Source organism: Elephas maximus, chromosome 7, assembly GCF_024166365.1.
Source record: "Elephas maximus indicus isolate mEleMax1 chromosome 7, mEleMax1 primary haplotype, whole genome shotgun sequence".
Lineage (NCBI taxonomy): Eukaryota > Metazoa > Chordata > Mammalia > Proboscidea > Elephantidae > Elephas > Elephas maximus.
Window position 1 is genome coordinate 12,225,548 of NC_064825.1, and position 13,176 is coordinate 12,238,723.

Here is a 13,176-nt window from a genome sequence, read left to right on the forward strand (position 1 = left end):
TACAAATGTGCAGTCACACAAAAAAGTCTGTGGGCCTCTCGAAAAACAAGCTTATTTCCCCACCACCCCGTCCATCCACACAGAGCAGGCCAGAGAACCAAGATCTGATGCCCAGGTGTCTTGAAACCCCAGGCTCTTTCTCAGTATTCAGAGAGACATCTGGAAAGATCACACTGCCTTCTGAAATCAAAGAGGCTGGTGGGTATAAATTCATCCCGGATCTACAGTAGTCCAAATTCTATTGCTATAGCAAAGGGCATTGTTTTTTATATTCCAGGGAAATTTTATCTGAGGGCCTAGAGAACAGTAGTAGCTCATTATAGGATCATTAAAATCACAAATAAGTTAATGGCTTATTCTCTTGCTTTCAAGGAAAAGGAGGCATATGTTTATCTTAATTTAAAAATGACTTACCACTATTTAATTAAAAATTTAATGCTTACATATGTACTATAAGATTTATTCTTTAATATCAGATCTTTTGCTATTTAGATAATACTTTCATTGGTTTATTAGTAAGGGGGAAGCAGCAAACACATATTTTGAGATTAGAAAAGCATTTAAATATAATCAAAAGTATAGTATTTATTGGGAAATAAAATGTATCTTTTAAGGAGCCAGAATTAAATAAATACATAAATAAGAGAAAGTCATCAAAGGGCATCATGAATGAATGTTCTACCATCCATTCCAGGCCTCAAAATCTTCTGCAGGGATGAGGAGTAGGCGTGTTACTATTAAAAAAGCATTCATTACATAATGTAATTTTAGAAAAAAATTTAAAAACCACAAGGTTAGAGGATATGCTCAGTATTATGAATAAATTATTTTCTGTTGAGTTGAAGATCTAGAGTAGTTAAAGGGAAGATATCTGAAATGAACCAGAAAACACATTTAAAATAATTGAAAGATAGTTTATTTAGTCCTTCACCGAACTGAACAAAGCAAAATGAGAAGACAAGTTCAGCAGTATGAAAGAAAAAAAAAAATGGGGGGATTACGGCAAGGAAAAAAAAGTGAACATGAGTCAGGAACTTAATTTCACTGCAAACCATACATCCCTGTCCATAAGGAGCTTACAGTCTAGTGAGCGAAATGACAATAAAAACAAAAAGTTGAACAGTATGATAATTCTATAAAAGAAAAATGTTCAGGGTGTTAGAGAGGCAGAGGAGAGAAGGCATTTTCCTCCAAGACTGGACAGCAAAGCCAACACTTGTTTATCCTATGAGTGCAAGGACAACCTGGAAAATCAGCATACCTTACTCACTTTGGAACAAAACTGAAAAATAAATTAGTTAAATGAATGAAATTCAAATTAACATTCATTGAGTGCCCATGACTTCCATTTATCTTGCTCATACTCTGCTGGAGGGCTTAATAAACACTGAAGTGGCCAAAGAATTGGCCCTGACAAGCTAAGGGAAAAGCAAAGGGCAGGAGAGCTGGATCTCTGACTTCAGCTTGACGGTAAAGGGTAGGCTCCAGTGAGAGTCACCTATGGGAAATCGCCTATAAAAGTACTTAGGTTAACACATTTCAGCAAGAGAGTGGAAGCAGTTTTTACCTTATTTGTTTTAACGCAGGGAACAAAATCATTTAAAATGTATGTGTATATAGATATACGTGTTTGTACGTGAATACGTAGTAGGGTATGTGTGTGTATATACACATACATACATACACACACATATACAAACACATATACATCCTAAAAGAGAAGACTATAACCAAAAGTTCCAGTCTCTGGCAAGAGAGGTGCAGTAAAACCTAAGAAAGCCAGAACCCATGTAAGGTGGAAGCCTGTCAGAGAAAGAAAACTCAAATATTTTTCACTGAAACGATTGATAGAAAAGTGGTAAGACTGTGCCCTGTCAAAGGTGGAAAACTTGTGAGACCCAGAAAAACAAGGAAGTCCTGCTGAGTTCTGACTCTCACAGGGTTTCACTGTATTTGGATGCATAGACCAGAAACCTTCCCCTTTTTAGGACTTAACTTCTATATCTCATAAGCTCAGTCAATGCCTCAAGCAATGCTAATCAAGTGCTGGAACACCTGCATGTCCTTGTACCTCCTGCCCTTCAAAAGTATGGGGAACTGCTTGGTGCAAAACAAAAAGACTGTCAACAGGGAGTGTCTGGAAAACTGACTTTGGGTCCAGTTCCAATTTGCCACTATGAGCTGTGTGACTGGAAAAGCTGCTTTACTTCTCTGGGTCTCTGCTTTCCCTTTTGTAAGGAGAAGGGATTGGACTAGATTTCTAGCTCTGAGAAAGTTAGACATGTGCTGGAAGGGAAAAAGATTTTTCATCTGACTCATTCTCTTTGAGGTCCACTTTAGGTCTTGTAGAAACTGTTACCATGCTTCTGGGCTGTTTTCCGCTGGACTTGACAGGGTGTCAAGAACAGTAACTTAACGTCTACTCACTCTAAATGGGGGGGAGGGGGTACTTCAACAAACTTGGACTGCCTGCTGCTTATGGCACGTGGGTCTGGCTTTCCTAGTCTTTGTTCACAGCTTCTTTTCCCCCTTCTACCTCCTCCTCTATCTTTATTTGAAAGTATTAAAATTTCAGTCCTCCCTTTCCTTCAACATCACCTCAGTGGAGCCCTCCCTGAATATTCCTTTTCACAAAATGGCTCTAACACATCCATGTTCTTTTTTATATCTCAGTTTTATAGGAGTATGCTTCATCTCCTTACCTGGTGGTATGTTACTTTGGGGCAGAAACCATATCAAATTCATTTTTGTGTCACCCACAATACCTCACAGTAGGCTCACAGTAAGAGGGTAGCATGATGCAGAAATTAAGAGAAACAGCTCTGGAGTCAGACAGGCACGCATTCAAATGTCTGTGTGACCTTGGGTAAGTTACTTAACTTTGCTATGCCTCAGTGCCTTCCTCTGTAAACTGTGGACATTAATTCCTATTTATTATGATTGTTATGAAGACAAAATAAAAATAACATTAAGCACAAGGCACACAACAAATGCTGTACAGTACTTGAATTATTAGCATTAAATGCTTACTAAATGAAGCAGTGGACCAAGATGTTGATCAAGAGGTGATAGTTTATAAAACCCAATTCACAGTTATTCTTGCTCGTTGTAAGACCTTAATTATCTAATAAGCCATAAAACCAAACCCATTGCTGTGGAGTTGATTCCGACTTACAGCGACCCTATAGGATAGAGTAGAGCTGTGCCATAGAGTGTCCAAGGACTGCCTGGTGGATTTGAACTGCCTACCTTTTGGTTAGCAGCCGTAGCACTAAACCACTACACCACCAGAGTTTCCTAGTATTAAAAAAATTTTTCTTTCAATGGCTTCAAAGTCTGTCTAGGACTCAAAAGATGCCCCTCCTTTTCTGATCACACATGAACACAATTTCTTATCCATTTTACCCCTTGTTTTCTTTTCATGCAGACTGTGGTTAAAGTCAGATTGAGTGACTACGGGCTACTTATCCAATATTCCACATCTACTCTCAATTTAAAACACATTTTTTGCTGGGTACAGTAATCTTATAGTATTTATTTCTAATACCTCATACAACTTTTTGAAACAAACATCAAATATTTTTTGCACACCTTTCATGCTTTGAATGGTTACACCATTAACATATCTGATGGTAGCAAACAGTGAGCTGGAAAGAAAAGTGGATTAAAAATCCGTTCTTTCCTACAACCTGATTTCTTTCAGATTAATCTAATTTCTTCTGGGGTTGTACATGGAGCATATCACTCTGCAGCAGCTCAGAAATTGATGGATTAATCACTCCGTGGGCTTTTGAATAATGCTGGAATTATTTTTGGTGAAAGTCAACACCTCATTCTTCATAATATACTTGCTGAGCTCTGGAATTTACACCCAGTTTATTCAGGTTATGCTTATATAACCTTGTCTTTGGTTCAAATGAAACGCTTGCCAAAATTGTCTAACATCTGTGAGAATCGTCCTCAGGGTGTAAAAGGAAACTGAAATTATCTGATAGAACTTATAATGTGGAATTACTACTTCCTGCCCTTTTTATCCTCCCAAATTCCATGAATATTAACATACAATTTTTACAAACATGTATATATGTATATACACACATAACTTAATAAAAACCATTAAAAACAAAAACTAAAGCCAAAAGCAACAACCAACTAAGGGAGGGGACAATGACTGAGTTTCTTTTTGTTATTTCAAAATCAATTGTCAATGAAAATCCTCGTTTCTTTCTTCATACAAAGTAGATCATTCTAACTTCAGTTTCACATAAATCACCATTGTCAAGTAATACTTATAAAATATATATGCTAAGTTTAACAAATGTACATCAGAATACATAACTGATGGGGTTGTGCCGGTTCTATTACCCTTGGTGCTAGTCTGCGTGGAATTACAGAGGTAGATTTTCACTCTGCCAGTTCTGAATCGTCATCTAAAAATTAATTTAAAAATATAATCACCACTAAACGTGCTGCTGCACCTATTCAATTTAACAACAAAAATAACAAGACAAATGCTACTCTTCCTCCTAAAATGGCTAGTTTTGCGGTTGCTCAAGTTTTTCTAAAATGAGTGAGACGCTGAAGAAGGAATTCAGCAGTATAAGGCTTGGTACACCTCTCTACATACGACCCTCCCCCCTTTTGCAAAGTGAACTCGCAACTGCTAACCTTCATCAACATTGAAGCTTTCTGTTAACATGATTCTATAGTTAAAAGACAACACATTTACGTTCAGGAAGAATTCATAAATAACAATTTTTCATGAATGTGTAAACAGATGAGTTAATTACCACAGCAACCAAAAACATATCAGGTCAAATACTTGGCTGGCAAACATCCCAACGATTTTTCAAATACTATCTTTCTTACACAGCTGAGATAAACAGGCTGAGGAACATTCTGGATAATAACACAAATGCTAATGCCTATCAAGGATTTAATAGTAACCTCTTGAGAGGTTTTCACAACCCTAAAATGGAGCAAACACCAGTAGGTGCACCAAAACACAGTGAACCCCACACAAACTGATCTAGTTTCCACAGAAACAATGATGGAACCAAAATTAGTAGGGAAAACAAAGTCTTAAAAATGGAAGCTACTGAAAGAATTAAATCATTTCCTAAGAAAAGAAAGCACATCAACTATTTGCTTAGAGAAAAGCCAGTGCAAGGTGCAAGAATGAATAACAGAGGCAGGCCACCATCTTGAGGAAAAAAAAAAACCTAATCTGGAAAGTGTGGTTTATTTTCTCACATTCAGGAACCAGACTAACTTTATTTTGTCATATTTTAATATGATATGAAATTTATATGAGAACCGCATTAATATGCAATTATTATGGCAGTGAGTAGTCTTGAAAATAATTATAACTAAAACCAAACCAAACTCACTGCTGTGGAGTGGATTCTGACTCATAGCAACATTACAGGACTGGGTAGAACTGCCCCATAAGGTTTCCAAGGCTATAAATCTTTATGGAAGCAGACTGCTGCATCTTTCTCCCACAGAGCGGCTGATGGATTTGAACCACAGAGCTTTTGCTTAGCAGCTGAGCACTTTAACCACTGTGCCACTCAGATGGACTAGGAGAATAGCCCTAAGAGAATGGGGCCACCCAAAACCAGGACAGCAGAGTTGCCGTCCCAATGGGCCTGGAAGGCAGAGCTGAAGTCCAGGGCCAAGTGGCCTCCACCCAGAATCCAGAAAGCATAGCTAATACCCAGAGTCTAGAGGGCAGGTCCATTGCCTAGATGGTCTCAGGGAACAGAGGACTATTTTCAAGCCTTGAGAGTTACTGTAAAATCGTTCTGCTGGGTTTTTAGACTTGTTTGGTGCCTGTTATCCCTGCTTTCCCTCCAATTTCTCCCATTTATAACAGAAATGTCTACCTTGTACCTGTTCCACCATTGTACTTTGGAAACAGATAACTTGTAGTCTAGATTTCATAGGTTCACAGATGAGGGGGAATTTTGCCCAGGACGGAATATGCCTAAAGTCTCACCCATATTTGATTTAGATGATTCAGAAGATAAGATTTTGGACTTTGAGTTGATTTAAGACTTTTGGGATGATATGATGGGGTAAATGTATTTTAGATGTCGCAAAGGACACGAATTTTTTTTTTTTTTGCAGGGAGCCAAAGGTAGAATGTCATGGATTGAATTGTATCCCCCCAAAATATGTGTCAACTTGACTAGGCTATGCTTCCCAGTATTGTGTGGCTGTCCTCCATTTTGTGATGTGTTCTAATTCCTAACCTCTGCCTGTGGTTATAATCCCATTTGTGAATGGGTTGTGTTTGTTATGTTAATGAGGCAAGAGTAGGTTATATCAACGAGGATTAGGTTATGTTTATTATGTTAATGAGGCAGAATTACGGTGTATCTTAAGTCAAACTCTTCTGAGATATACAAGAGATTGAATAAGCAAGGAAGAGAAGCAGAGATGGAGGAAGAGAGATGCCAAGCCATATGAAGATCGCCCAGGAGCAGCTCAAAGAGACAAAGAGAGAGAAAGCCTTCCCCTATAGCCAGCACCTTGAATTCAGACTTCTAGCCTACCAAACTGTAAGCAAATAAATTTCTGTCAAAGCCACCCACTTGTGGTATTTCCGTTATAGCAACACTAGATAACTAAGACAGAATTTGGTACAGCCAAATGGCAGTCAAAGCAAAGTAAAATCACTCCAAAACACACCAATATCTCTGGTACTCTGTGTAGCCCAGTCGCCAAGGAACAACCAATTAATGCAGGTTTCAGAGACATCACTGAGACAGGAAAGGTAGAAGCTTAGAACATATACTATGACCAAAAAGTACTCTTTTTTAAATTTTTATTGTGCCTTAAGTGAAAGTTTACAAATCAAGTCAGTCTCTCATACAAAAATTTATATACACCTTGCTATATACTCCTAGTTGCTCTCCCCCTAATGAGACAACACATTCCTTCCTTCCACTCTCTATTTTCCTGTCCATTCGGCCAGCTTCTGATCGCCTCTGCCCTCTCATCTCTCCTCCAGACAGGAGCTACCCACAGTCTCATGTGTCTACTTGATCCAAGAAGCTCACTCCTCACCAGTATCATTTTCTATCCCATTGTCCAGTCCAGTCCCTGTCTGGAGAGTTGGCTTTGGGAATGGTTCCTGTCTTGGGCTAACAGAAGGTCTGGGGACCATGACCTCCTGGGTCCTTCTAGTCTCAGTCAGACCATTAAGTCTGGTCTTTTTATGAGAATTTGGGGTCTGCATCCCACTGCTCTCCTGCTCCCTCAGGGGTTCTCTGTTATGTTCCCTGTCAGGGTAGCCATCGGTTCTAGCCAGGCACCATCTAGTCCTTCTAGTCTCAGGCTGATGTAGTCTCTGGTTTATGTGGCCCTTTCTGTCTCTTGGGCTCATAATTACCTTGTATCTTTGGTGTTCTTCATTCTCCTTTGCTCCAGGTGGGTTGAGACTAACTGATGCATCTTTGATGGCCGCTTGCTAGCGTTTAAGACTCCAGATGCCACTCTCCAAAGTGGAATGCAGAATGTTTTCTGAATAGATTTTATTATGCCAGTTGACCGAGACGTCCCCTGAAACCATGGTCCCTAAACCCTTCTATGCTGGCCTTCAAAGCATTTAGTTTATTCAGGAAACTTCTTTGCTTTTGGTTTAGTCTAGTTGTTCTGACTTCTCCTGTACTGTGTATTGTCTTTCTCTGCACCTAAAATAGTTTTTGTCTACTGTCTAATTAGTAAATACCCCTCTCCCTCCCCACTCTCCTAACTATTAAAGAATATTTTCTTCTCTGTTTAAACTATTTCTCGAGTTCTTATAATAGTGATCTCACAATATTTGTCCTTTTGCAACTGACTAATTTCACTCAGCATAATGCCTTCCAGATTCCTCCATGTTATGAAACGTTTCACGGATTCATCATCGTTCCAAAAAGGACTCTTTTAAAATGCTTGTATGGATTGGGCATACAACCAAAGTTTAAATTAAGCCTTATTGTAAACTACTTATTTCAGGAAAACAATTCTATACAAATTGGATTACTTGATTCCTTAACTGCTAATTCCTCAAACCATACTATTCTTGAGAGACACCTGGCCTCACGGTGCCTCATGCTTTTGTGCCCATGCTCTCTTGTCATCTACAAGTGCTCTCTCTTAGCATCAACATCCATACAGAGTTAGCAGAAGACCCTCATGATCAAATTATTCTTTACAAAAATACAATGCTATTTAATGTAATCTGAAGAGACCCGGTCAAAGGTGAAAAGAAATATTATCCTAATTGCAAGGAAATCTCTCTATTCTAGAGGGCTCATCCAGGGAACCACACACACTTACCTCAGGAAGTGCTTCATTGTGCCTGTTTTGACTATGCAGACACTATACAGAACTGTCGTCAAGTAACTGCTCCCAATTAGCTTCTGTCAAAGTAAGTGTAAGCTGTGGAAAGAAATTAGATATATTTACTAATAAGGGGGTTGGAAATCCCAAGCCAAATTTCTGCTTACTGAGGGGACAATATGCTATGCACCAGAACAATATCAGCTGAACTGCCCACATAGCAGCACACTGCAATAGATGGAGACTACGGCTATAGTCTTTCATTTTATAATTCGTACAATTAGACGTTCATTTTAAGTCACTTGTAGGAGAAATTATTAGTTTCATGAGCAATCCCTTCAAAAATAAACTTTTTCTCTATTTTGGGTATTGTTCCTATATCCTGGGGAACAACAGTATTTGCAAGGAAAAAAAAGCAAACGTTAAAATTAACCGTCCAACTCCCAGATACCCCGCGGTCTGAAATGTGGCCGCCTCAACCTTCCAGAAGTACAACTTAAAATTAACTAGAAACAACTGATAATGTCTTTAAGCTCAAAAACAGCTGTTAAAGAGCCAAGCATTCCAAACAAATTAACAATATTCCCCTGCCCCCCCCCACCACCTTTTTTTTGCACTGTGAGTATAGCAGTAAGGCTTTATATAGTATTTGGCATTTTTCTCTTTACAGTTTGCCTTCACAAAGACTATAATTCTGGTTAATGGTTTTCTTCTTTCTGATAAGAACACACGGAGCTGCCTGCAAAGTGGCAAGGTGGGATGAGATGCGATGAAACAGAGAAACAACAGCATAGAGAAGTTACCTCACAAGAGGAGGCAAATGGAACACCAGCAACAGCAACGTGGGGAACTCAGTGTACAAACAAATGGCTGAGGGAGGAAACACGATTACTCACCAGAGTATGCTGGGAGTGCCGGGAACTCAGCCAAATATTAATAAAATCCAGCCACTTATTTAACACCTATTTGCTCTTATAAATATTCCATGCATACTTGAAAAAAATGTTTACACACTCAATTTAGGATTGTGGTTGCTTCTGTGGAGAGAGGGGCTCAGAACTGAGGAAGGGGAAAATGGCCTTCAACTTTATAAGCGTTTTATTTCTTAAAATATATCTGAAGCAAAATAAAAGGGGAAAACATTTACTTGTTTTGTGTGTTATTCTTTGTACTTCTGTGGCTTTTAAAAATGAATCCAAATTTTAATTTAGAAGCGTTAATGCTCACCAAGTGCCCAGATCTTGGGTTCGAATGCCATTCTCTACTAAAAGAAACCAAGGCTCCTTGGAGAAATGGCTAATTCTAGGTTGGGGCAAGGAATATATAAGATGAGCCTGAAGCATCTTGTAGCTCGAGAAAGTGAGAATTGCTCAAAAAAACAAACAAATGGGGAGATGTCAACTGGACAACCGAAAGATCTCCCAATGGCCAAAGCTGAGATAATCTGAGTAATAAAATAAAGTAGTATTAGATTATAACCCAAAGTATAACATAAATATCCATAAGACCATACTGATATAAATGATTGACTAAATAAATGGGGGAGAAAATCTCCTACACAAAAGAATCCCACATAATTTAAGCAGATACTCTGCCTTCAAAGGAGCCCTGGTGACACAGCCCTGGTTAAGCGCTTGCTGCTAACCAAAAGGTTGGTGGTTTGAATCCACCCAGCAACTCCGGGGGAGAAAGACCTGGTGTTCTGCTCCTATAAAGATCACAACCTAGAAAACCCTATGAGGCAGTTCTACTCTATCACACGGGTCACTATGAGTCAGAATCAACTCAACGGCACACAGCAACAACTCTGCTCTCAAAGAGGTGGGACATAACTTTCCATCCCCTAGTTGTGCGTAGAGCATGACTTCATTTAAAAGAGCGCAACGTGGAAACAGAGAAACGAGTAACTTAACAGTAGAGAAACCTGACAAATACTACCTCAGCCAGGTAACTGAGGTTAACTGATAAGTCACATTGATATCATGTACCCTTGATATGATGAGAATATGACACTTGATCTCTGTAGTCTTTCTCCCCAAAACTCATAATCCCAGTCTAATTGTGAGAAATACCTCAAGAAATCTAAACTGAGGAACATTCTACAAAATACCTGACCAGTCCCTCCTCAAAACTGTCAAAGTATTGATAAACAAGAAGGGACTGAGAAGACTCTTTTAAAGAGACATGATGACTAATTACAATGTGGCATCCTGAATGAGATCCCAGAAGAGAAAAGAACTAGCAAATGTGAATAAAGGATGACCTTAGTTAGTACTAATATATCAATATTGGTCCACTAAGTGTGTCAATCGTATCATATTAATGTGAGGTGTTAACAATAGGGGAAACTGAGTGTGGGGTATATGCGGATTCTGTGCAACTTCTCTGTGAACCTAAAACTATTCTAAAGTAAAAAGTTTATTAATACGTTAGTATTTTTTTTTTATCTACTATGCTCTAGACACAGAGTTAGGCACTAGGACACAAGGTGAACAAAAGGGGCATGGACCCTAACTCCAGATCCCACAGGTTGAGCGAGGAGAGAAGGCAAGACGATACGCTAATATGTACCTAACCACAACATTACAAGTGGAAGACAGATGCTGTGACAATGGATATGGGAGATATCTATTCCAGGCTTAGGAATCGGGGGACAGGGGTCTCCATATCGAAGGAACAGCACTACAAAGTCCCAGAAGCAAAAGAAAGTACAATGTGTATAGGGGAAAACGTTCAGTATGACTCTGTGGTGTTAGGTGAGAGGGGCAGGTAAGAATAGGGTTGGCAAGAGATGAAATGGAAAAGCAATAAGGGTCAGATCATGGAAGGCTTCGTAAGCAATCTAAAGTTTAAATCTTATCCTACGAACAATAGAGAATCACTGAAAGTTTTCAAGCTGAGATGTGACATGATCAGATTTTTATGTCTAAAAATATACACGGATTGTAGCGTGGAGAATAAACTGGATTATGGTAAAATTATAGGTAAGGACACTGCTTAGAAGGTTGTTATAGTAATCCAAGCAAAGATAATAGTAGCAGGATAAGCAAAGGACAGAGACAAAGTGTGATGGATTTGAGAGATATTTGGAAGGTAGAATCAGCAGGACTCTTGTTAATTGACTGGGAGTTGGTCAAGAAAAAAAAAAAAGAGAGTCAAACATAGGCCAGTGTTTATGGTTAGCAACTGAGTAAACAGTGATTTTATTCGCTAAGATACGGAATTCTGGAGAAGCAGATTTCGGGTTATGGAGGTTTAAGAGATCTTTTGGACATTTTTCATTTTCAGGGCTACATGATACCATGGATATACATGGATTTGAAGGTCAGGAGAGAATCCAGGTAGGAGACAAAGATTTGGGCTATCTCAGCATATAGCTGATAATTAAAATCATAGTCTAGAAGGAATTACTAAATAAGCATATATAACACTTGTTCATAACAATAGTTTTTGTTATTAGGATAAAATTAGAATTCTCATACTCCTGGAATACATTTCAGAAACAATTTATCAGAATTAAAAAAAAAAAAAAGTTTTACCCTTAAATGATTTAATTTCAGTTAATTAGAAAAAACTAGTTTACCTTAAAAAGTCTCATTTTATAATGGTGTAAGATAATGAAGTAATACAGTATTTCAGCTCCCTGCCCTCTACATAGTGGTTCCTGAATCCATTCATTTAAAAAGTTTCTTTTGTGTGTGTGTGTGTGATTCAGGTGAAAGTTTACAGCTCAAGTTAGTTTCTCATTTAAAAATTTATACACATATCGTTCTATGACATTGGTTGCAATCCCCGCAATGTGACAGCACTATCCCCCTTCCCACCCCCAGGTTCTCTGCGTCCATTCGTCCAGTTTTCTTGTCCCTTCCTGTCTTCTCAGCGTGCTTTTGGGTACGAGTTGCCCCTTTGGTCTCATATATTTGATTGAACTAAGAAACTAAAAAGCTTCTTGAATGCTTATGTGACCAGCATTATGCTGAGTAACACAACATATTTTAATATTGCAAATGAGCCTTCATATTTTAATATTTAATACTGAATTAATTTAGTATCAACTTATTAATAATTTATTAATATTTATTATCTACTATTTTACTAGTAGGTATGTTAATACCATGAGGAAGCCTATGGGGGAAAATTCAGCACATATGGCAGGCAGTATGCATGGTAGATAAGAACCCAAGTTTTGGAGGCAGAGTTCATATCTGGGCTCTACCACTAGCCAACTGGCAAGTTGCTTAACCTCTCTAGGACTCAGTTTTTTCCCTGTAAAATCGGGACAGTAATTACACCTACCTTGTAGGGTTCTGAGGATAAAATTAACTGAAGCATGTATTTGGTTTAGCATAGTTCCTGGCATGTAATATGCATCAGAGGAGCCCTGGTGACCCACCGGTTAAAGTCGGTGATTCAAAGTCCCCAGCTGCTCCGTGGAAGAAGATGTGAGAGTCTGCTTCTGTAAAGATTACAGCCTTGGAAACCCTATGGGGCAGTTCTACTCTGTCCTATGGGATCACTACAAGCCAGAATTAATTCAATGGGTGACGCATTTTTTTGTTTGTTTAATATGCATCAAATGAGTGCTACCTATGGGGTCGCTATGAGTCTGAAATGACTCAATGGCAACTAACAACAATGACAACTCCTTATTGGTATTATTATTTTTGTTCTTTTTATTGTATTCTCTAAAATAAAAAGTAATTCTGTCAAGTGAAGAGTCACTTAGGAAGCTGTTAAAATAAATTCTGGCAAGTTCATGGAACCTGAACTAGAATGACACGGTGATGGAGAGAAGTGAACAGAGGTGAATATATTTAGAAGGTAGAATCAACTGACTTACTG

At 38.6% G+C, this 13,176-nt stretch overlaps 1 protein-coding gene across 2 annotated transcripts in view; it reads right to left on the bottom strand.

Moving 5' to 3' along the window:
• The window catches only part of ELMOD1 (ELMO domain containing 1), a 72,804-nt gene that overhangs the window by 39,994 nt on the left and 19,634 nt on the right, over positions 1-13,176 (bottom strand). For both annotated transcript variants that reach the window (XM_049890681.1, XM_049890682.1), the window contains exon 2: positions 8,332-8,433. In XM_049890681.1, coding sequence (XP_049746638.1) covers positions 8,332-8,348 — 17 coding nt within the window. In that variant the 5' untranslated portion in view covers positions 8,349-8,433. The remainder of the gene's footprint in view (positions 1-8,331; positions 8,434-13,176) is intronic.